Source organism: Cydia amplana, chromosome 4 (genome assembly GCF_948474715.1).
Source record: "Cydia amplana chromosome 4, ilCydAmpl1.1, whole genome shotgun sequence".
Lineage (NCBI taxonomy): Eukaryota > Metazoa > Arthropoda > Insecta > Lepidoptera > Tortricidae > Cydia > Cydia amplana.
This window is the reverse complement of record NC_086072.1, coordinates 20,897,530-20,920,667: the sequence shown is the minus strand read 5'-3', so window position 1 is coordinate 20,920,667 and position 23,138 is coordinate 20,897,530. Positions and strand designations below refer to the sequence as shown.

The following is a 23,138-nucleotide window of genomic DNA, read 5'->3' as shown; positions in this document are numbered from 1 at the left end:
TGCCTGTGACCTTGTCGCGAACCGCGCGAATCGTCGAGTCGAGTCAACTCGATTTTGAGTTCGAATCAGCGGCCGAATCAATTCGAATGATTCGAATTGAAAAAAAGTGGACTCGTCACATCGCTACCCCTCTGTCGAAAATAGGCGGCCAACGGTCATACACAATGTATGGACTGACGTTTATCTGACATGGCTATTTTTACGTTACGCATACATTTGACGTTCCCCTCCCCCGCAAAAATCGGCAGACTGTTTTGTACAGAAAATTACAGACATGGCGTCTCCGTTTGATTATATCCTCCAAGATTTAAACTCTCGCGCGAGCCACGAGACGAGCCGCGAGCCGCGCCACGAGACGCGAGTGTAAGCGGTGGGCTCGCGGCTCGTCTCGTGGCTCGCAAGCTCGTCGAGCTAATATAATTTAAAGACTAACGGCACGGCATAAGGTTTAAAACCGAATGACAAGCCGAACGCGAGTGTAAGCGGTGGACTCGCTTCTAGTGGCGCGGCTACTCTCGTGGCTCACGCGAGAGTCTAAATTAGCTATTATAGTCTAAAGGCCCTAGTTCACAGTGGCTAACAATGGACCATGCCAAGCCACTGCCACGTGCCAAGGGCGACTATGTGAACACCATAGGCCACGCTACGCCACGATTCCTTTGAAGTGTCAAAAAACCGACAACTTCCCGATTGCGCACCACGATGTCCACGATAAACAAGTGTGTACGCTTAGGGTATGCGCGCACGGGCAACTTAGTCGTCAGGCGACTTATTTGTCTCTTACGACAAATTAATCGCCTCCTCGCCGTGATGCGCGCACGAGAGCGACAGCAACACGACTTTTTTCTACGCAGTCATCAACATGGATTTCGAAGAGACGGCTGTGGTCGTTGCACTCGTATTAAAAAAACCGATGAAAAGGTTGAAAAAAAACAATATTGGGTGCATCCATTATGACTATGTTGTTTAAGTTAAATAAAGGATTCTACTTAATAAATAATTATTACAAAATATATAGAGGTCTCCATTCCACTTCTTTAATTAGCCTACTATTGTCGATTATTATCTTATACGACCGGCATTTTACTTCGTATTGAATGCGGGCGCGTATCCGTACACGTACACATACAAGCTCTCGCCGCGGCGGTCGAGTGGCATCTGGCCGGCCGGCGACTTATTTGTCGCCCGTGCGCGCACTAGCATTTAAACCAATAGGGAAGGAGACAGTTGCGTCGCGGGCTTGTCTCCGAACCCGCGGACAAAAAAGTCTCCCGGGAGTCGCGTCGCTACGTGTGCGCACTTCCATACTAACCCATAGACTTGACGTGAGAGACAAAATAGTCGCGGCGACAAAAGTTGCCCGTGCGCGCACCCTTACGTACGAATTTACAAGTGCGACAGAGAGGCTACACGTCGAACGTGGTTCGCGGTAGGCCCTCTGATGGCCAGTCGTCCGCCCCATTGTATACCATTGCCCCCTTTACACAATGGCGATGAGTCGATGACTTGTCATGGCCCGTCCTCGACCAATAATTTGTCACCCACTTAAAAATACATTATGGCAATGGTTCCTAGCTGCCACAAAAACATGTTGATGACAGGTAAATGGAATGACATATCTTGATACTTTCACCATACTTATTTAGAAAATATAATATTAGTTTAGTTCGAGGTTTTAATTTCACAGAAAATTGACCACACCTAATAGGTATAGGCATACTAATCTTCATAATAATCGTGTACCGCATTTTTATTACTATTTAAATGTAGATGCCTGATTTTCACAATCTTTAATGATAGAATAATTCACAAGTATCAAGACTATTTAATACTTTTTCATTATATCATTTCTGTAGTGTTGTCAAATACTGATTTTCAAAAACTACTTTTTATCGATCGTTGCAGAGTTAGCTTGGTCTAACTCTAGGTGGTAGGTATTATTATGGTTTCTTAAGGATCAGTAACAAAAATACGATTTTGTAGGTGCCTTTTGCATTTTAAGCTTTTTTGACTTTGCATACATTTTACAAAATGTTGACTTTTCCTCTGCGCAGATGGCGCTAGTATATATTGTATTACGGGTTTATTTTCTAGATTAAATATAAGTACCTACATAATATAAGTAATTCAAAGCCAAGAGATTCCATTGTGTGATTTTTATTGTTTATAAACAAATTTTTGAAAGTACTCAGTAACTAATCATTAAATCAAAACTGAAACATTTTGTATATATAGTCGGTGAGTCATCGTCAAAAGTGACACAGGCACCAGACCATTAGCTACAGTATCAGTAAGCAATACTGCACCCCTAGCACATGATTGGCGCGACAGTATCTCGCGGCGAGATAGACTACCCGTCTTTTTCTAACTATGTTAATAAAAGAGGGATGGGTAGTCTATCTCGCCGCGAGATACTGTCGCGTCAATCATGTGCTAGCCCGGCTGTAGGCATACATACCTCAAATCTCAGAGGGCCAAACGAAAATCGAAATTTCGTTATCTGCTTTGTCATTGTTATTGTTATATTATATTGTTCTATCCTAGTTCAGGTGCACGTAACAATGTACGTAAAGTCTATTTTTTTATTCCGTAGACTGAAATGACATTTCATAGTATGAACATCATGTGTCATCTCATACTATGAAATTTTAGTCTACCGAATAAAAAAATAGACTTTAATATGTAAAATATCACGCATAAGTTTAGTAATGTAACATTTTAGCAATAAGGTTTTCTCAATAAATTATTACATATATTATATTCTATACGTCACTGTCAGTATTTTGGTCATCGTTCCCTTCGCCCTTTATATCTTCAACGTGCATTATAAAGTTATCTTCTAGTATGTCAGTATCAGAGTCTAAATGATTCGCAGAATTTTGATTTGACGATGATATTTTACTTTTGTATTTATCATTATCACTCTCTTCACATAAAACAAACTGTACGTTTTTTAGTTCATTCTCCGAGTGAAAGTTACTTGCGTTTGTACTTGATAGTATTTTTTTTCTCTTCCTTATATCTTGCAATCTGCATTGAGTTAATATTGACTTTTTCTCTGGCTATAAGGCTTTGCTTCTCGGAAAGTGACGTCAACTGACTAGCAACATACAACCCATATATCTGAAATTCGTCCGTTGGTTCAAGGGCGCTATTAGTGCTATTTCTCTCATCGTGACTTCGTATTTTACTGAACTTGCTAACAGGAGTATGTTTGCGCTTTTCTAGATGTCCTGAAGAGTGTTTTCGGACAGGGCTAGAAGACTTTTTAAGGATATCGTTGATAAATCTATTGGGCCTTTTGTGCAAAGCCCTTATTGTGTTATCACCGTCGCCTTCGGTATTGCCATTAGGTTCAATCTGAAACATAAATTACTTTTTACCGTTTTTAGGGTTCCGTAGCCAATAGGCAAAAAAACGGAACCCTTATGAATTCGTCATGTCTGTCTGTCTGTCTGTCCGTCTGTCCGTCCGTTTGTCACAGCCACTTTTTTCCGAAACTATAAGAACTATACTGTTGAAACTTGGTAAGTAGATGTATTCTGTAAACCGCATTAAGATTTTCACACAAAAATAGAAAAAAAAACAATAAAATTTGGGGGTTCCCATACTTAGAACTGAAACTCAAAAAAATGTTTTTCATCAAACCCATACGTGCGGGGTATCTATGGATAGGTCTTCAAAAATGATATTGAGGTTTGTAATATCATTTTTTTCTAAACTGAATAGTTTGCGCGAGAGATACTTCCAAAGTGGTAAAATATGTGTCGTCCCCCCCCCCCTGTAACTTCTAAAATAAGAGAATGATAAAACTAAAAAAAATATATGATGTACATTACCATGAAAACTTCCACCGAAAATTGGTTTGAACGAGATCTAGTAAGTAGTATTTTTTTTATACGTCATAAATCCCCTAAATACGGAACCCTTAATGGGCGAGTCTGACTCGCACTTGGCCGCTTTTTGTTGAATTCGTTGTCACTCACAGACTACCAAAATAATCACTTTAACGCCAACTACACGGTTGGGGCTTCCGACCACTGCAACGGCGCCATTCACGACGATCTAGGATGGGAGTCGACCATGTCTTATTTTTTCTTACAAGGCGGTGGGAGGGATTCTTGATAATTCTTAAATACGTCTGATCAATATATTATGTAAATATGAATTACAAAAAAAAAGTTTAAATTTAAAAAGTTACTATTTTTCAAAGTATTACTCCTCCAACTCCAAGTACATACAGCTATGACATAATTTAGTACCTAGTTGTAACTTTTTTTAATTTGTTAAACAACCTTGAAATAAATAATGAACACTTGTAAAACTTGTTTTACTTACATGTTCTTCTGAAGTAAGTGTGGACGTGCACTCGTATACATCCGCCATAAAAGTCGCCAAAGTATCGTAATAGACCCACACGGGTTTGAATATTTCTTCGCCAGATTTGCGAGATGCAATGACTTTCTTGTGGTTTAATCGAAAAGCCGTCATGAGAGACTCCTTTTTCTTTTTTACATCAGCCACGTCAGGTACTCCCATAGCATTTGCAATGCGAAGCCATGCATCATAAACCTGAAATAACTCGTGGATTACCTACTACATACTATTTACGTATACATTTGACATGCCCCTCCCCCGCAAAAATCGGCAGACTGTTTTCTACAGAAAATTACAGACAAGGCGTCTCCGTTTGGTTATATCCTCCAAGGTTCGAATAGTGTGGTGTCAAAATAAATGTGGCTGGCATGGCAACACTGATCAGAGGGCCTACCGCGAACCACGTTGGACGTGTTGCCTCCCTGTCACACTTTACAAGTACGTACGAATTTACAAGTGCGATAGAGAGGCAACACTTCGAACGTGGTTCGCAGTAGGCCCTCAGCTGTCATTGTCATTAGTGTCATTGCTGATAAGAGATATCCTAAAATCCTAATACTTCATACTGTTCATACTTCATAGATCGATGAATCAAAACAACAGCTGTATTTACCAATTTATATTGATGGGGTACTTTTGGTAATTAAATTTTAGTACGAAACGACTTATGCAAAATATAATATTTATACATTTTATTATTAACTTACCTTTATTTTATCCTTGTGATGCTTATGTTTGGGATTCCAAATGCATGGCTCGTTTTGGTATCTTTCAATGAATTGAAACGTTAGTTCATTATTCCACCCAACCATTTTCGTCGCGTAAACTCAAATTCACCGGCACTGTTCAAGTAATCACTACTTATTCTGTCTACCGCCTGAATATTGGCGATAATGGCGACGGCGATTGCGTATAGTTGTAGACGTAGACACGCGTACGATCATGGCACGAATTCCTTCTGTGAGAGGACCTACCCCACTAACCACGTTCGACGTCTTCATTCGTTGCCTCTCTGTCGCACTTGTAAATTCGTACGCAAGTGTGACAGAGACAACACGTCGAACGAGGTTCGGCTCACAATGGCCCATAATGGGCAAGTACAGGCATGCACGATTGTGTTGAGACGAGAATCCTCTGTGACTGGCCATCATTGCTTGTAATCACTAGTATCACTACACCTTATAAAACACGTCAAACGTGGTTCGCTGTAGGCCCTCTGTAGTTAGCTATAAGTATTAATATACCAAAATGTATATTATAGCAAGGAATCTTACGGTATATTTAGCTTTCAAGTGTAGAATAGAATGAGATTACATACCTAAATAGGTACTGATTATGAAAAAAAGTGTACATTATTAGAACAATTCTGCTTTTATCAGAGTATAAATCTATAAATATCTATTTTTGTTCTTATTTTAGAACACCCGCTTGTAAGATGTTTGTGAACTCGACTGTACATTTTCTTTTATATTATAATATAGACTGTTTTATATTACGCAGAATTATTGACCGAACACGAATAATTTGCATGTCTGAATCATGATTGGATAACCGTCAGTGCGCAAACAACACTGATTGGTCAGAATGTCTCGAAGAGGTCACGTTTTGTTATCAACACAGCGAGAACATTCCCACACGCGACTCGAAACTCGTGGACTATTTAGTATTTGAACTGCTAAATTTATATGTATCTCTTTTTAACTCGAGCCGAAGCTGTATGCGCGCGAATGTTTTGTCTCCTTTTCGCGTCGAATGAAGGCCCCAGAACGTTCTAGACGTTTTAATGTATATAACTTGGCGCGACGGCGGCGCTACGTTTCATTCATTTGTGAATTTCAACGTGTGAACTGTGAGTGGTGAAGTGCGTGAGAAAAGTGAATATTTTACATAATTTTGTTCAAGACTGCTATTGGATTTTGTTATTAGAGCGAATAATATAGGTAAGTGTCTCGGATTGTCAATTTTCATTTATGAAACTGGAAATATTGTCGGATTTATCGCATGCCAAAAAAAACTTCTAGCAATAATTTACATTGCGCGAATCATCGGTGTACGTACCCAAAAAAGGTGTCAGTCGTGCGGAGGCTAATAGTTACCGTTTTGTTGCAGGTGTAAGCATTCAGAAATGGGAAAGGATTACTATAAAATTCTGGGAATATCGAAGGGAGCGAGCGATGATGAGATAAAGAAAGCGTACCGTAAGCTAGCGCTCAAGTACCATCCGGACAAGAACAAGAACCCCGGGGCCGAGGAGCGGTTCAAGGAGGTCGCGGAGGCCTACGAAGTGCTCTCGGACAAGAAGAAGAGAGAGATCTACGACGCCCATGGCGAGGAGGGTCTCAAGGGAGGAATGGGAGCACAGAACGGGCCAGGAGGCGGCCAGTCATTCTCCTACACGTTCCACGGCGACCCGAAGGCCACGTTCGCGCAGTTCTTCGGCTCCGCGAGCCCGTTCCAAGCGTTCTTCGACCTGAACGGCGGCGGCGGCGGCAATTTCTTCGAGCGCGACATGATGGACGTGGACATGGATCCGTTTGCGACCATGGGCATGGGCGGGCACCGCCCCGGCGGGCCCGGCGGCGCCTTCCGCAGCCACAGCTTCAATGTCCACGGCTCGCCGAGCCGGAAGGAGAAAACTCAAGATCCGCCCATCGAGCACGACCTGTACGTTTCCTTGGAAGACATCGCCCGCGGCTGCGTGAAGAAGATGAAGATCTCCCGCCGCGTCGTCCAGCCGGATGGCACGTCCAAGAAGGAAGACAAAGTGTTGACCATCCACGTTAAACCTGGCTGGAAGGCCGGCACCAAGATCACCTTCCAGAAAGAGGGTGACCAGGGCAGGAACAAGATCCCTGCAGACATTGTGTTCATCATCAGAGACAAGCCCAATCCTCTGTTCAAGCGAGAAGGCAGTGACATCAGACATACAGCCAAGATCTCACTCAAACAGGTCAGTAAACTATTTTGTTGTTTATAATTCTTATTTACATCTAATCTGAATCTTTTATTTGTTGATTTAATGAGTCACACTTTCAAATTCAAACGATTGAAGATGTCATCAATCATTCATCAGTGAACTATAGTACCATTGTTTAGAAAATATAACTTTTTGAATAGGTGTGATCATCTGTAAAGGTTTCGTCACACAGGCGCGTTTTTAGGGTGGGGCGTATCAATAAAGTTCAATAACTTACCTTCCTTTTTTCTTTGTTACAGGCTCTTTGCGGCACCATCATTGAAGTTCCAACCATGTCCGGAGAGAAGCTAACAGTCAACCTACAAGGCGAGGTCGTCAAACCCCACACGGTGAAGAGGTTCCCGAACTACGGCCTACCGTTCCCCAAGGAGCCTACGCGGAAAGGAGATCTGCTGGTGGCTTTCGACATCAAGTTCCCCGACCGGTTAAGTCAAGGAGTGAAGGAGATCCTAGCGGACACGCTTCCTAACTGAATTGACTAGAAGATTTCTCATCGGTTCAGATTTTAGTGTATCTCGTGGACAGTGAAATTGGGCAATAGCTGTGCCTTAGCAGTTTCTAAGTGCCAACTTGAAAACGTCCACTTGTGTATGCTCAAACATCGTCATAGGACATTCCTGTGAAATCTCTACTCACTAGGCAACAATACTTGGACCAACTATTTATTGGTAGTCCGAGTGGTCATTTAGAAAGTGTGTGTGGACGTCCTTTGTCCGTTCTAGTACAAAGTGGCGTAGTGACTGATTTAATTTACTTGTGTTTGTATTTAATTTACTTAGGTTGTAAATATTTTTTACTGTAAATACCTGACAGTGATTGTAAGTTGTAGGTTTAGTGGTAAAACTGCCTTGGTACTAGTACGTACATTTGTATCATTTGTACTGAGTTTCCTCATAATTACTATTAAAATGTTTCGTTATGGATGAATGGACAAACATGACTTACCACTTAAAATTGCTGTTAAAAATTGACTAATAAAGAAAAGATGAAAAAACTAATATTTTCATTTCTCAAAAACCTGGAATTCATAGCAATTTTCATACTCAATGCCAACAGATTAAATTGGTTGTTTTGAAAATAGATTATCTATTTTGATTACCGACCCACTGCCAACATAACAAATGTAATGTAATGGCACGATGCGGAAATAATATATTGCTGCTTTATTAAGGATTATTAGGAATGATGTAAGGTTCCGTCACACAGGCGCGTTTTCCGGGCGGGGCGTGATCGTTTTATATGAAGCGGCGCGCCCCGCCCGGAAAACGCGCCTGTGTGACGAAGCCTTTACCTGACAATTTCCTAAAAAAAAATACCTACACAAATTGAATAATTCGATTGAAAATAACAGTAGACTTTATATGATACAATTTGCGTGGGTAGTTATTAAGAAATAGATAATAGTAGTTTATGCAACAGTGATATAATAAGGGTTCTTAAAATTCAAGGGTCGAAGTTACAAAACGAGACGTAGTCGAGTTTTGTAAAAAAAGACCCGAGAATTTTAAGAACCAATTATGAGCTGTTGCATACATTACTTTTTCTATGACAGCTGCAGCAAAAAAACAAGTGCGAGTCGGACTCGCCCATGAAGGGTTCCGTATTTAGGCGATTTATGACGTATAAAAAAAAACTACTTACTAGATCTCGTTCAAACCAATTTTCGGTGGAAGTTTACATGCTAATGTACATCATATATTTTTTTTAGTTTTATCATTCTCTTATTTTAGAAGTTACAGGGGGGGGGGACACATTTTACCACTTTGGAAGTGTCTCTCGCGCAAACTATTCAGTTTAGAAAAAAATTATATTAGAAACCTCAATATCATTTTTGAAGACCTATCCATAGATACCCCACACGTATGGGTTTGATGAAAAAAAAAAATTTTGAGTTTCAGTTCGAAGTATGGGGAACCCCAAAAATCTATTGTTTTTTTTCTATTTTTGTGTGAAAATCTTAATGCGGTTCACAGAATACATCTACTTACCAAGTTTCAACAGTGTAGTTCTTATAGTTTCGGAGAAAAGTGGCTGTGACATACGGACGGACAGACAGACGGACAGACGGACAGACAGACAGACATGACGAATCTATAAGGGTTCCGTTTTTGCCATTTGGCTACGGAACCCTAAAAAAGAGTTATTATTAAAAAAAAAGAGTTATTATTTAAAAAAAATTGAGTTATTATTTAAAAAAAAAGAGTTATTATTGTAAATGAAAACATACCTCTTTCAATCAAGATGATCGGAACTTGTATCTTTAAAAAAAATAAAGCAGTTGTATTATACTCATAAGATGACTGCTAGCAGTCATCTTATGAGCCTATAGACAAATCATTCAAATGACATTGCTGTAGATATCACTGTCAGTCATTTAATTGACACATTAGTGCTGGAGTAGAAAAATGAAATTTTAAGTTTTGTCCCTATTCACCCCGTTTGACTGTACCCACATTGTCAGTTGGGTTGTATAGTATGAAAGTGTAGGTAATGAAATTACTAGGAAGTCGTAAAGCAGTTTCATTTCCGCATTGAGATAAACTATCACAAATCTTATTGCCGCTACATTTTTCAAGGCGTAAGCGATAGATAAACTAAAAAAACAGTGTGGTTTTATTCAATGCATCTTCCAATAATGTTTACGATACGATAATAAAATAACATGTAATATGTCGCCAATTTATTTGCTAACAGAACAGTAAAGCCGAGGCGCGCTCATCGCTCTGACGTCACGCGGCAAAAATACGCACGCCCCCGCAAGGACTGGAGAAATGGATGCAGACATGTTTAATAATTTAATTAAAATACGACTGAGCGCCAAGGTTTAACTACTTTTAGCGACACAACATTCATAAACGTTTAATTATAAAATAATATCCTGTAGGCATACATATATGTATGACCAGTGATTGACCACCCAGAAAGATAATACAGATCACAGATTGTGATGACGAGTTGACAGAGTCCTTGAAGGTCAATTTAAAAAAAAGTTTTTTTTTTGTCGCTGGCGGGCAACGCCTCGCCTGCAAAACTCGGGTCAAGGCCGTGTCGTGTGTAGGTAGACGGTAGGTATTTTTAGGAGTTTAAAGGCTTCGTCACACAGGCGCGTTTTCCGGGCGGCGCGTGAGCGGGGCGCGCCGCTTTTACATATAAAACGCTTGCGCGCCGCCCGGAATACGCGCCTGTGTAACGAAGCCTAAGAAGCCTTTAGGAAATTATAAGGCCGTGTATTAGGTGTAGCTGGGGTTATTTTAGGAAGGTATCTATTTTTTGTGGCAACTGGCAAGATTAGTTTGAGGAAAGGTATTTCCCGTGGTTATCTACGTTTGACGTGGCGTGTGATGCGCCGGCAAATTTCCGGATAACGGATGAATGTTAACGAGAAACATGAGTCAGAAGAGAAGGAAGTTATCTTATGGACCAAACTGTACAGTAGCCAATTATTGGAAATTCCGTTTCAACTAGACACTCAATACTCAATCATTTATTGCACATAATGGTTAAGGCTTCGTCACACAGGCGCGTTTTCCGAGCGCGGCGTAAGCGAGGCGCGCCGCTTTTACATATAAAACGCTCACGCCCGCTCACGCTCCGCCCGGAAAACGCGTCTGTGTGACGGAACCTTTTCATAGGTAAGGTAGGATATAAACATAAGTAATTATTGATCGCATTATGCACCCTGTTGGGCGCAGCAAATAAGGAGAAAGGCACTTACATAATAAGATAAATCTAGGTTTCACTTAATTCTAGGTACCTATTAGATTAGTTACATTTTCTTCTAGAAGTATTCATTCAGAGAATAGTAACATTTGGACAATAGAAATTGTTTCAGGACGGATAAATGCTGTTTCACTTATTGTTTCTTCTTTTAATTCATCCGGCAATTTATTATAATAATAATATATTTTTATCGACATTACAAAAGGCCCGGTTGAGAGCATCTACGAGGGGTGTTCAAAATATTCTCGGTATGAGAATGAAAACAAACAAGTACCTACGAAAAGTTTGATATTTTTATTTTTCAATATACTCCCCCCCTATGTTCATACACTTAAAAGATCGATCAATTATTTTTTTTAATCCCTCGTAAAAATATTTTTTATCTTTCGTGTAAAAATGCTCCTCCACTGCCGCCTTCAATGCTTCATCGTCAGAAAATTTATTTCCACGCAGATCCTTTTTAAGATTGGGGAGCAAAAAGAAGTCGCTGGGGGCTAAGTCCGGACTATACGGTGGGTGAGTAACAGTTTTAAACCCACATTCAACAATAGCTGCCTTGGCAATATGAGCAGTATGGACGGGGGCGTTGTCATGCAGAAGCAGAATACCTTTGGTTAACTTTCCTCGCCTCTTTTCTTTAATTACATCCTTTAATTGACGTAGAATGTTAGCGTAGTACTGTCCTGTGATATTTACACCTTTTTCTTTATAATCGATTAGTAATACTCCTTCACAATCCCAAAATATCGTGGCCATGACCTTGCCAGCTGAAGGGATGACCTTGAACTTCTTGGGATGAGCTGAACCCTTAATGTGCCACTGCATGGACTCTTGTTTACTCTCTGGGTCATAATTATGAACCCAGGTTTCATCTCCAGTAACTATTCTTTGCAGCACCTCATCAGGATTTTCACCGCACAGGTCAATAAAATCGGAACAACAAGCTACACGCATGTCTTTTTGAAGCCGAGTCAGCATTCGCGGAACCCATCTTGCACTTACTTTTGACATATTAAGATGGTCATGTATAATATCATGTACGGTACCAATAGAGAGATTGGTTACTTGTGCTATAGATTTTACCTTCACTCGACCATCTTCCAATATAAGTTTTTCCACTTTATCAATATTTTCTTGTGAAGTAGCTACTACAGGCCGGCCAGGTCTAGGGTCATCTTCAATACTCTCCCTTCCGCGTTTAAACTCGCTTGACCACTTTTGAATGGTAGATAAAGAAGGACTCAGACTCACGGTAAACACAATCCATTTCCTCTTTTATGGTTTTTTGATTTTTACCCTGTTTTGTCAAGAATTTTATCACGCATCGATGTTCTAATTTAGTTAACATTGTCAATTCGCACATGATGTTCATGTTTGTTCAGCAATTGCAGAAAAACAAAAGACTATCTCGGTTCGAATTATACTTTTTTTTAATGTCAATGAATAAACCTTAGCGGCCAGTAACGAAAGAAATTTTAGAAGAGGTCGTAAGATATCAATACCGAGAATATTTTGAACGCCCCTCGTAAGCCGTGAGGCTGGTAGCAAGAGTTTGTTTTTATAACGCATTAACAAGGATCCTAATCAGTTTTTCCCACCACGCTTCCCACCACGCAATTTTGTGGAAAACCGGAAACCTTATTATGTTTTAAGACTAATTTGTGGTGCTTAATTCAACTAATTCTTAAAAAAAATTGTAGTAACCCTTCAAAATGGCTGAAACTGGTTGAAAGTATTAGTCTGAACTCTGAAAAGCTTTAAAATTAGGACAATGTTACCAACTATTAACGGAATCCGCCAAATTTTGCGATTTTTAAAAACTTGCTAAAAATAATATAACGGGTGTTGTCATAGAACCTTCGAGGTGTAAAAACACAAACAAACCAGAGTACGTATATAAGTATAGAGTATAGGTATGTAAATATTGTTATCTATCTATCTCTATCGTCACAGTATTTGTTTGTGTGATTCCAATCAAATGCGTGCGCATCAATGTCATTCGTAATGATAACGACAACGAAAAACAGTGGACGCACAAGGACATAGGTACCTACATGGACTATTCTATGGGTACCTATCCATTATCCAAGTACTTACTACATAAACACATACACAATATGCACGTGTACGATAATCCTTCCATGTGATATGATGTATATGTCATAAATGTCATAATATAAGAGAACGATCTAGATGTAGTAGCGCTAACACGACGTTTAAACTCCACAGTGTAAACTTGGTTTATTTTTGCAAATCGATAACTTAATGCGGGCAAAACAATTCTTGTTCCTCAGTGATAAGGTTAAATTTCCATTGTCACAGCGGCTTGTGTCGTTGGCACACATAGTGCGATGAACGGAAGGTGGTAGAATGCTCGAGAGAAATCGAGAACTGCCGATAGTGCGCGAAGCTGCCCGACTTGTCCGCTGGGCTTGGCGGCACGATTCTGTTCGAGTTACCAGGGTTTCGAGGCTATTACCATGGACATTCTAATTAGCGGCTTATTGATAGTGAGGATATTTTTTCCGATTGAGACAAAGACTGGGGGTTTTCTCAATTTGTAATGATGTTGTGGTTCTTGATTTGAAAATGTAGGTACCTATGTACTTAATAGGTGTCTAAAGGGTCGGCACTCGGGAACGCAGATGTGAGAGCCCTATAAACGTCTATAAACTACGGTAATTGCTTACCGTAAAGATGGTTGTGTGCTTGCTTGTTTGCCACCAGTGTCAAACAAGCAAGCCACTAGTGCCATCAAAAATAAAAACAAGATATTGTTTAGAAAATATAAGTGCAAAATATGTAAATAAGTAATAGAACACTATTTAGGTATAAGGTACTCATACTACCTACTTTAGCTCATCAAAGGAAAATATTTGTAACAGATCTGCGCACTAGAAAGTAACATTTGAAAGATAAAAGTATTTTAACCCTTACTCATAAAAACTTAGTATTACTTATAACGTTATTTTAATTAGTTACATTACACAATTGCAATTAAATAAACAATTAAACATACCTTCATTATTACAAAGTAAATATTCTGGAAATTGCGATAAACATCATTACACTGGCAACACCGCCGGCCGGGACACGTGTTCGGTCGCCGCGCCGTCACGTGTACAAGAAACGTGATGCCGCGCATGCGGGTCCCCATTCCCAACGGTACCGAGTTCAAAGACACCTACACTCACAAATGAATTTAAACTTTAATGTAATGTGTTAGGGCTCACTTTTAATTGTAGAATGATGTTGAAATTTGCTAGACTGATCTAAGATCTATCTTGATGTGAATTCCTTTTTTGCGGTCATAGATGTCGTTAACGGAGTAGAAATATGCGAATCTATCTTTTATTGCTATGATATTGGAGTGTTGCTAGTTTTCGTGTAAGAGCAAAGCTAACGTTGTTTGATAGTGATAGATAAAATTGTTAATTGTAGTTTTTCAATACATATTAGCCGGGCTAAATTAGTAATGTTTGGTTATGACTGTTAATAGAATGTTTAATTTAAAATGTTTTATGATAATTCATCAGTAACCGAAAATTAATTTATATTTTTTTATTCGCTGTACAGTTAAATAATGAGATTTTGGATGTAACTTTCGTTGTGTTATAAAAATACTAATATTTATATATCAAACATATTTTTTTATTAAAAAAATAATGCCGAGATAATATTGTCGATTTCGTTGAAAACAAAATTGCCTAAAATGTGACGTCACACCAGGGGGGGAAGGGTTTGCAAAATGTGACCAAGTGTGACAAGGAGGTGGGGGAGGGGTAAAAAAACCTAGAAATTCGTGTGACGTAATTAATGGATGATCCCTAACCATTTATTTATTTAATCGTATGGCATGCATGATTAGGCAATCAGAGATATCTTATGATAATAATGATAATTAAATATTGTAAGTACATTGATAGTTATTTGAAAAATACTGATATAATACTTATTCTACAGTCATATAGCTCGTAGGATTTTCGAAATTTGTAGATTTTCGATCTTATTGCGCGGGGGTCCCGCTATATTTTCTCTTTCATGTCATCGAGTCAACTTTTTCATGTCATCGAGAGGCTTTCCTCGTTATTATAAAGGGCCTGCCGTCTTGTGGTTTAAACGGGACATTTATGTACATAAAATATGACATTGACAGTTCATATCAACAAAATGAGAGCTTCTGTGCTACCCCCTAGAGTTCACGCACGTTATAATTTAATTACCTCCGCTACGTAACTGTTTTAGTATGTACTTGTAGTAGTACTGGTGCCTAAGGTAGGTACCTAAAAGTTAGTTACGCAGCTACGCTACTTATGTATTTGTAAATTAGTTCCAGAACCAGAACAGTTGCAATGATTAGGAGTCAATTACCTATTGGGGCTACTTATTGGATTAAAAAAACCTGTGTTTTGTCGGTATAGATTAGGTAAAGCAATGTGATGCTTAATAACAATCATTATTAATAACTAATGACGACAAACCACATGTAAATAAATAATGAAAGATAAAAATTCACGTGTTTGGGGTCACATCCACATCTTGATAAAATAGATCGAACAGTACAGAATGAACTGAATGAACTCAATGCTGTTTCATATAAAGTTTAAATTCCCTTGTTGCTGAATATAAACAATGTGTTCGTGCGTTACCCCTCACGTTTCGCGCGAGGTGTTGTGTTTTTTTTTTAAATAAGTTCTCGAAAGATCCCGAACGCGCAATGCAGTGTTGCCAACTGGAGACCGTACTTACATTTTGAAAATCGAAATAGTGTATGTTTGTCACTCCAATGCAGCAAGAGCGAAAAGATGATGGAGATAGACTAACTTCGAATTCCCAGACGTTTGGCGTAAGCGGTAGTGTAGCTATGACTTGGACTGGTTGCCAGCTGGCTTTGGTAATGTGGTTGTAAATATTTTGGCGCCACTTCGTGACTTAATTAATCGGTTTAATTATGATAGGTGATGACATTAATATACAATGATTGAAGGAATTTAGAAATTTAAACTTGATTACTTAGCTAAAAATGTTAAAGAAACGGGAAGGCATATGTCATTATTTTTCAATTAGATATAAATAATCAGATACAATTAAAATAACTAAAACTAAAAATTAAAAATACCTATCAAAATTTGGTGCCCTCGGGAGGGTGCCCAATACGCAGGCAGCGTTCCCGCGCTGGATTGCGATTGCAATTCTCTGCGCGAGAAAGCTGCCCGCGCGGGGGTTGCCCGTTGCCTCCCTCAGCCGTTTCCCGAGCGCCTTGTGGAGCATCTGTGCGCCTCTGCCCCACGAACCAAGCGTCTCGACGCCAAATGCGACTTGAGCGCCGAGACAGCTGTATTTGGCTACCTTTTGACGCTCCCGAGTGTCCGCCGCCGTGCCAGCACGCCTGCTGGTCGATGGGACGTAGGACGCCGCTAGCGTGTCAGCGCAAGTGGCGTCCCATACCAACGCACGACCCATCTTCCAGGGAATCAGTGACATCCCGTCAGGGCGCTTACCGTCGTTCCGCACTATTTGGGGCTCCAGAGCGGCGGGAACGCCGGCACTGACGAGCGCCCTTCTCAGGATGTCATTGAGGGCGGAATGGCGAGACAGGCGGCCGGCACCCGAAGAACAGGCGAGCCCGTGGTGACCGAGGCTATCTACTTCAAATCCACATGAAGCGCAGTTGTGGTCGGGACAAACAGCAACTCCATCAGATACAATAAATATGCATCACTAAATTTGTAGAAATATAGGTAGGAAAAAATTAACTTAAAAAAAAACCCAACCTCAAAAAGTGTAAAATAAAATATTACCCCTTTCATATGGGCTTGCAACTGGCATGATGTTTGAAGTCGGTTAAAAAATTACTAAAATTTCAAATGCACAGAACCTTAAAGCAAAGAGCTGCTTAAAGATATTAAATACTTAATGAAATAATTAGCCATATTTTGACTATATACATATAATAGGTCACAAGAACGTTCAAAGATGAATATTAATAAGTTACGATTTTTCCAAAGCTAGGCTGGCAACATCGGCGCGCGCAAACGTGTGTTTCTTCTAGAATAATCTAGAACTGTTCTATATCTATCACTATCTCTGTTAAAATAAATAACGTAATCAAACACAAGAACTTGAGAAATCAAATCATTTATTATTCAGTGATAAAGATAGTAAATTAATTACGATATAGGTAGGTACCTATATAGGTACCTATCATTAATTTCATTAATTTGTCAATTAAACTAGGTAAGTAGGCTAAAGACCTTAGCCTGCCCGTTGTCACGGTGGTCGTCGTAGCCTATGGACGTTTGCAGCTCAATGAGTGTCACATGCGTTTGACGACTCTTGAAAAACCCACTTCACTAGGATCCGGATCCGGAAATCTTTTGCTCAGAGATCATCTATGCTGTGGTCTGTGGGCCAAATTTTTTTTTCGAAAATCTGTTAAAAAATGCGACTTGTAAGAGAACATCTGGACAGACGAACAGAGATGAAACGGAGACCTTCCATTCGGTCAAAAGCACACACAACACACGCTTTCCAAATACGTCGCCAATTTTACCAAAAAGTCCATCCCATGGCTACTCTTCAATGAGTTCCTAAACTTCCCATTGACATTAAACCAATCTCATTGAAAATTATTTTGTCCAGTCTATGACATAAGTGTTCCATATACAAATTCACCAACTTAACTTTACCGCTTCTAAAATGTATCCTAGTACCTGTTTGTATTGACATAAAGTTTAATTTCGCTTGTGTTCTGAAGATGCGGTCGTAGAAGTGGTGGCAAGGTCGCCGGCTTCCCACCTTATGCCTTATAGGAGATGGCAACAAGTGAGTCAGGTTGCTTGGTGTTTTGATTTTTTGATCAATTTAGAATGAAATATTTGCGAATTTCTGCCATTTGATATAATGAGGAAGGGTTATTGTAGCTTGTAGCTAAAGGGTTTTGAAACGAATTTGAATTTTGACCGCGAAAGGCAGACCAGGCAAAACTTTTCGTTTACCATTCCTACAAAAAGCCTTTGAACGGCTTAGGGCCAAAACAAAACAGATCTTTAATTAATAATCTGAATGTCTATTGGCTATGATTTAAGGTAGGTATATGGTATATGTATATGGTTGTGGTTACTGAAAAATTCAGAGACCATAGAGTCCATAGACAACTATCAGATCCCATAGATATTCAGACCAATTTAGGATCCGCGTGGGATGGTCTTGTACTCTTGTCTTACGTTCAGTTATGTTAAAAAAAAGCGGCCAAGTGCGAGTCGGACTCGCCCATGAAGGGTTCCGTATTTAGGCGATTTATGACGTATTAAAAAAAACTACTTACTAGATCTCGTTCAAACCAATTTTCGGTGGAAGTTTACATGGTAATGTACATCATATATTTTTTTTAGTTTTATCATTCTGTTATTTTAGAAGTTACAGGGGGGGGGGGGACACATATTTTACCACTTTGGAAGTGTCTCTCGCGCAAACTATTCAGTTTAGAAAAAAATGATATTAGAAACCTCAATATCATTTTTGAAGACCTATCCATAGATACCCCACACGTATGGGTTTGATGAAAAAAAAAATTGAGTTTCAGTTCTATGTATGGGGAACCCCAAAAATTTTTTTTTTTCTATTTTTGTGTGAAAATCTTAATGCGGTTCACAGAATACATCTACTTACCAAGTTTCAACAGTATAGTTCGTATAGTTTCGGAGAAAAGTGACTGTGACATACGGACGGACAGACGGACAGACAGACTGACATGACGAATCTATAAGGGTTCCGTTTTTTGCCATTTGGCTACGGAACCCTAAAAACGGGATTTGAGGAGCAACGGATTTGAAAAGAATAGTCTTTCGAAAAACCCCTTGAAAAGCCGTTTAAAGGGATAGCGGGCTGTTGATAATATTTTCAGAGAAGATGAATTAGATGATGAAGAAATTAAATGGGGTTTAGTGGATTAGTCTAGCACAGCGGTCGGCAACCTTTTAGCACCCAAGGGCCATATAGTAGTTATCGAAGTTGACGCGGGCCGCACTTTGTTAATATTTATGACTTTATATCAGACATTGTCGTTTGTCAATATTACATACAAAATAGCCAGGGAGGCTCGCGGGCCGCAAGTGAAGGGTTCACGGGCCGCCTGTTGCCGACCGCTGGTCTAGCAAAATCATGGACCTGGTCATCCGGTCTAGATCTAGGTCAGAAATTGACGTTCCCAATTTTCTGACAGGACCAAATGCCATGGTTAAAAATCGGGACTCTCCAAAAAATATTCTGGCCATCTGAAAACGTCTGGTTACCTTAAACTGCGCTGTGATTCTATAAAGTCCATATTATAAACGCTTTAGCCATAATTTCCGATGCGTGATTGGAGAAAAAAACACTGCCTCACTCACTCACTAATTTTCTAATTTGACTCACTTTGATAACGCATTTTTTAATCGTACTACCATCTGGAATAAACTTAGTTTTCTGGATTATCGGCGTCCACTGTAAACTTTTTGAGAGGTGCACATATGTTTTTTCTCAATATCAAACTATTCTTTCCATGGGTCCCACGCAGGTTGTGGAAGTTCTGTACAGGCCACGAGTGGATTGGTTTCCCCCACAAGCTCCATGACTCGCGGCTGCGCCTGCGCCAGTAGCTGTTCGTTCGCACAGATTATACCTGCTAACGTTGTCTTGCGGATTTCTGTTAGTTGCTCTGGAAGAAAGGAAATTTGAATTAATTTTGCACTAAATCTGGCAATAGGGAATATTACGCGAAACTCTGCGTAGGGGGCGCCACTCCCACAATAAGTCACATTTTAAGGGTTTACCGCAAACGAGAGAGTCGAAATTTTGTTATCTAACCTCTCAGATATCACTCTTGCATATTCGAGCGGTAAAGAGGCAGATAGCTGAGGTTTGATTTCGCGTTTCCCGGTAGACCCTTTGTAAACAAACCGCCTTGATGTATCAATATCATATTTGATTGTCTGTGAAAACTTGTCAAAAAACAGTTTAAGGTACAGTATGTATAAGTTACTATATGGTATAATTACGTCGCTAGTACTGCACTCTGGCGGAAAACATTGCAGTATATACTCACTATTAAATTAGCCTTTTAATTCAAGAAAAAGAAAATATATTGCTGAAGCGAGATTCGAAGTAGCGACCGTATAACGGGTTAGCTGCTCTAACTATCATGCTACCAGACATTATGATCTCGATGTACTAAATCTCTATGGTCTATCAAAAGCTACAAAAGGAGTTATGGCGTTAAGAGCCATAACTAATTTTGTAGCTCTAGGACCTCTAGGCGTAGTCATATAGTTAAGTAAGTAGTAAGTAGTATAAGATAGTATTAGTCGGCTTAGTCTTTATAAGAATGATGATACTTACGAATGGTGAAGCCAGCCGACTCATCTTCAGTCTCATACCAAAACCGGTCTCCAATCTTGATCCTCAAGAACTGATCAGCGATGAGGCAGGTCAGGGTTGGTCCGAGGAGTCTCCCGTTCGGTTCTTCGGCTAAAGCACCAGTGTAGAGGTCTATGTCGTCTACGTGGCTGCAATTAACAATAGGAGGAGTCAAACTAAGGAAGAAATCAAATTATGTTATGAAATTTTTTTTTGATTTGTGTTTTTATGTAGTCACAACTTCAACTTCAACTTCAACATTTATTCAGCAAATAGGCCACAAGGGCACTTTTACACGTCAACATTGAATTTACATACAAGCAAAATAAAAATAATAATACATCAACAATTAAATAAATAAATAAAATAAAAAAGCCTTTTATTTCAAGTCCAATTTGTTACACTCATTTCATTACAACAGTATAAGTTAGCATTTATTTATAAGTATTTATTTTAGGTATAATGTCAATTAGAATTATTTATTGTTATTGTTAAGTCAATTTTCACATATTATAAATATACAAAGTATTAATTATTTGTGGTGGACAAGAACCCCTCATCGGGTGAAGGCCTCCTCCAAGGACTTCCATCTATCCCTGTTTGTAGCTATATCTTTCCAGTTTATACCGGCTGTTTTATTTATGTCATCAGTCCAACGGCTGTTAGGTTTCCCGGAGCGTCGTTTGCCTGCAGGTCCTTTCCAGGTGGTAGCTTTCAAGGTCCAGCGCGAGTCTGACAGCCTGGCAACATGTCCAGCCCATCTCCATTTTTGTGTTTTGGCGTGTTCGAGAGCGTCTATTAGTTTTGTTACAGCTCTTATATTTATATGTGGTATTTTTTGAACTCTTTTTATGTTTAGCAGGCTTCTCTCCATCGCTCTCTGGCATGTAGTTATTTTTGATTTAATTTTTGCAGTGAACAGCCAGGTTTGACTTGCATAAGTCAGTGAAGGTAAAATACATATATCCATAACTTTTTTCTTGATTTTCATATTCATATTACTTTTCAGGATTTCCTTTAGGCTCCAGTATTTATTCCAAGCTATTTTTACTCGTCGGTCTACTTCTTCTTCGTTTCGTTGACTACTGAATGATATCTGCTTACCCAGGTAAATATAGCTGTCTACGTACTCTAGTAGCGTTCCATCGACGGTTATGTCCTTTTGAGTGCTATTGGTCATAAGTTTTGTTTTTTGAAAGTTCATTCTTAGGCCGACTTTTGCACTAGCTTCATGTAGAGTTTGTATCATGTATTCTAGCTGGGCGCAGTGTTCTGTCATTAATATGATATCGTCCGCGAAACGCAGATGGTTCAGATACTTACCATTCATGTATATTCCTATATTTTTCCAGTTGAGACTATTGATTACTGATTCGAGTACCGCTAAGAATAATTTTGGAGACAGCGGGTCACCCTGCCTGACGCCTCTGTCTATTTGTATGTCTGGTCCTAGTTTGTCTAATTGAACTCTACTGGTGCAATTTTCATAAATGTGTCTTATTATTCTTATGTATGTTGGATGTACATTGCACTGGTTCAGAGCGTCCCATATAGAGGAATGTGATATAGTGTCGAACGCTTTAGCGTAATCAATGAATGCTGTGTACAACGGTCTTCGGTATTCTTGATATTTTTCTATTACCTGCTCCAGTGTGTGGATATGGTCCATGGTTGAGTACCCGCTCCTAAATCCAGCTTGTTCGCATGGTTGGCACCTGTCAATTGCTTCGCTTATTCGGGATAGTATGATTGAAGAAAATAGTTTGTATGTGCATGACATTAGACTGATGGGCCTGTAGTTTCCTATGTCCATTGGGTTTCCTTTTTTATACAAAAGTATTATATTTGACTGCGTCCATTGTTTGGGTGCTGTTCCTGTTTTTAGGATGAGATTAAATAAATGTGCCAAGGGTGTCGCTAATAAGGGAGCAGCAGTTTTTAATATTTCATTTGTAATGTTATCCGGCCCAGGACTTTTTCCAGTTTTTAAGTTTTTAATACGTCTCATTATAACTATTTCATCTATTACTGGGACTTCACTTATGCTTGGAAGGTCTGTTTTTGGTGGTTCTTGCTCTTGACTACTGTATAACTTCCTGTAATAGGTTGTAGCAGTTTCAAGTATCTGATTTCGAGATAGTGCAGTATTGTTATCTGAAATTTGCAACTCCGGGATCCAGTTCTTATGTGTTCTGAGTTCTTTGTAGGCTTTTTTCACACTTCCGTCAGTGTAGATGTGGTTTTCAATTTTGGACTCTCTGTGCTTTTTATAGTCTTCTTTTATACTTTTACTTACTATTTTGTAAATGTCACTCAACTTTGATTTAATTTCTTTTGTTTTGGGTCTTATATTTTGGAGTTCCGTTCGCTTTGCTATTAGTTGCTTTGTGGTGTTAGATAATATGCCTTTCTGTGTGTTGTGGTTATTCTTTTGTGAATAGTTCAAACTTGTCTGGATGCAATTGATTAGCTTGTCATGATATGATTGTGTTAATTCGTCCGGCGCCAAAGTCATAAGTGGTTGTCTTTCTTCTTCGAGGCGTTTCAAGAAATCATTTTTTTCAATATCTGTCTGCAAGCTTTTTGTGGTCTTATTTCTGAAGTTGTGTCGGCTTTTTTTCGGCTGTTTCAGTAACCATGTTGCACGCACTAGTCTATGGTCTGACGA

At 39.3% G+C, this 23,138-nt stretch overlaps 3 protein-coding genes across 3 annotated transcripts in view; 1 reads left to right on the top strand and 2 right to left on the bottom strand.

Moving 5' to 3' along the window:
• Positions 1-2,769: 2,769 nt before the first annotated feature.
• LOC134647403 (uncharacterized) lies at positions 2,770-5,218 on the bottom strand. The gene is made up of 3 exons (XM_063501755.1): positions 5,085-5,218; positions 4,339-4,572; positions 2,770-3,360 (listed from the first exon to the last, which is right to left on the bottom strand). The coding sequence occupies exons 1-3, from the start codon at positions 5,187-5,189 to the stop codon at positions 2,977-2,979; spliced, it is 723 nt and encodes a 240-aa protein (XP_063357825.1). The 5' UTR covers positions 5,190-5,218; the 3' UTR covers positions 2,770-2,976.
• A 939-nt stretch (positions 5,219-6,157) lies between these two features.
• On the top strand, positions 6,158-8,240 carry LOC134647367 (dnaJ protein homolog 1). Its single transcript, XM_063501702.1, has 3 exons — positions 6,158-6,317; positions 6,487-7,327; positions 7,594-8,240. The coding sequence occupies exons 2-3, from the start codon at positions 6,503-6,505 to the stop codon at positions 7,825-7,827; spliced, it is 1,059 nt and encodes a 352-aa protein (XP_063357772.1). The 5' UTR covers positions 6,158-6,317; positions 6,487-6,502; the 3' UTR covers positions 7,828-8,240.
• Positions 8,241-19,590: 11,350 nt separating this feature from the next.
• The window catches only part of LOC134647382 (chorion peroxidase), a 31,870-nt gene continuing 28,322 nt past the window's right edge, over positions 19,591-23,138 (bottom strand). The window contains exons 12-13 of the mRNA XM_063501727.1: positions 20,453-20,619; positions 19,591-19,772 (exon numbers count right to left, since the gene is read on the bottom strand). Of these exons, the coding sequence (XP_063357797.1) occupies positions 19,606-19,772; positions 20,453-20,619 (334 nt within the window). The 3' untranslated portion in view covers positions 19,591-19,605. The remainder of the gene's footprint in view (positions 19,773-20,452; positions 20,620-23,138) is intronic.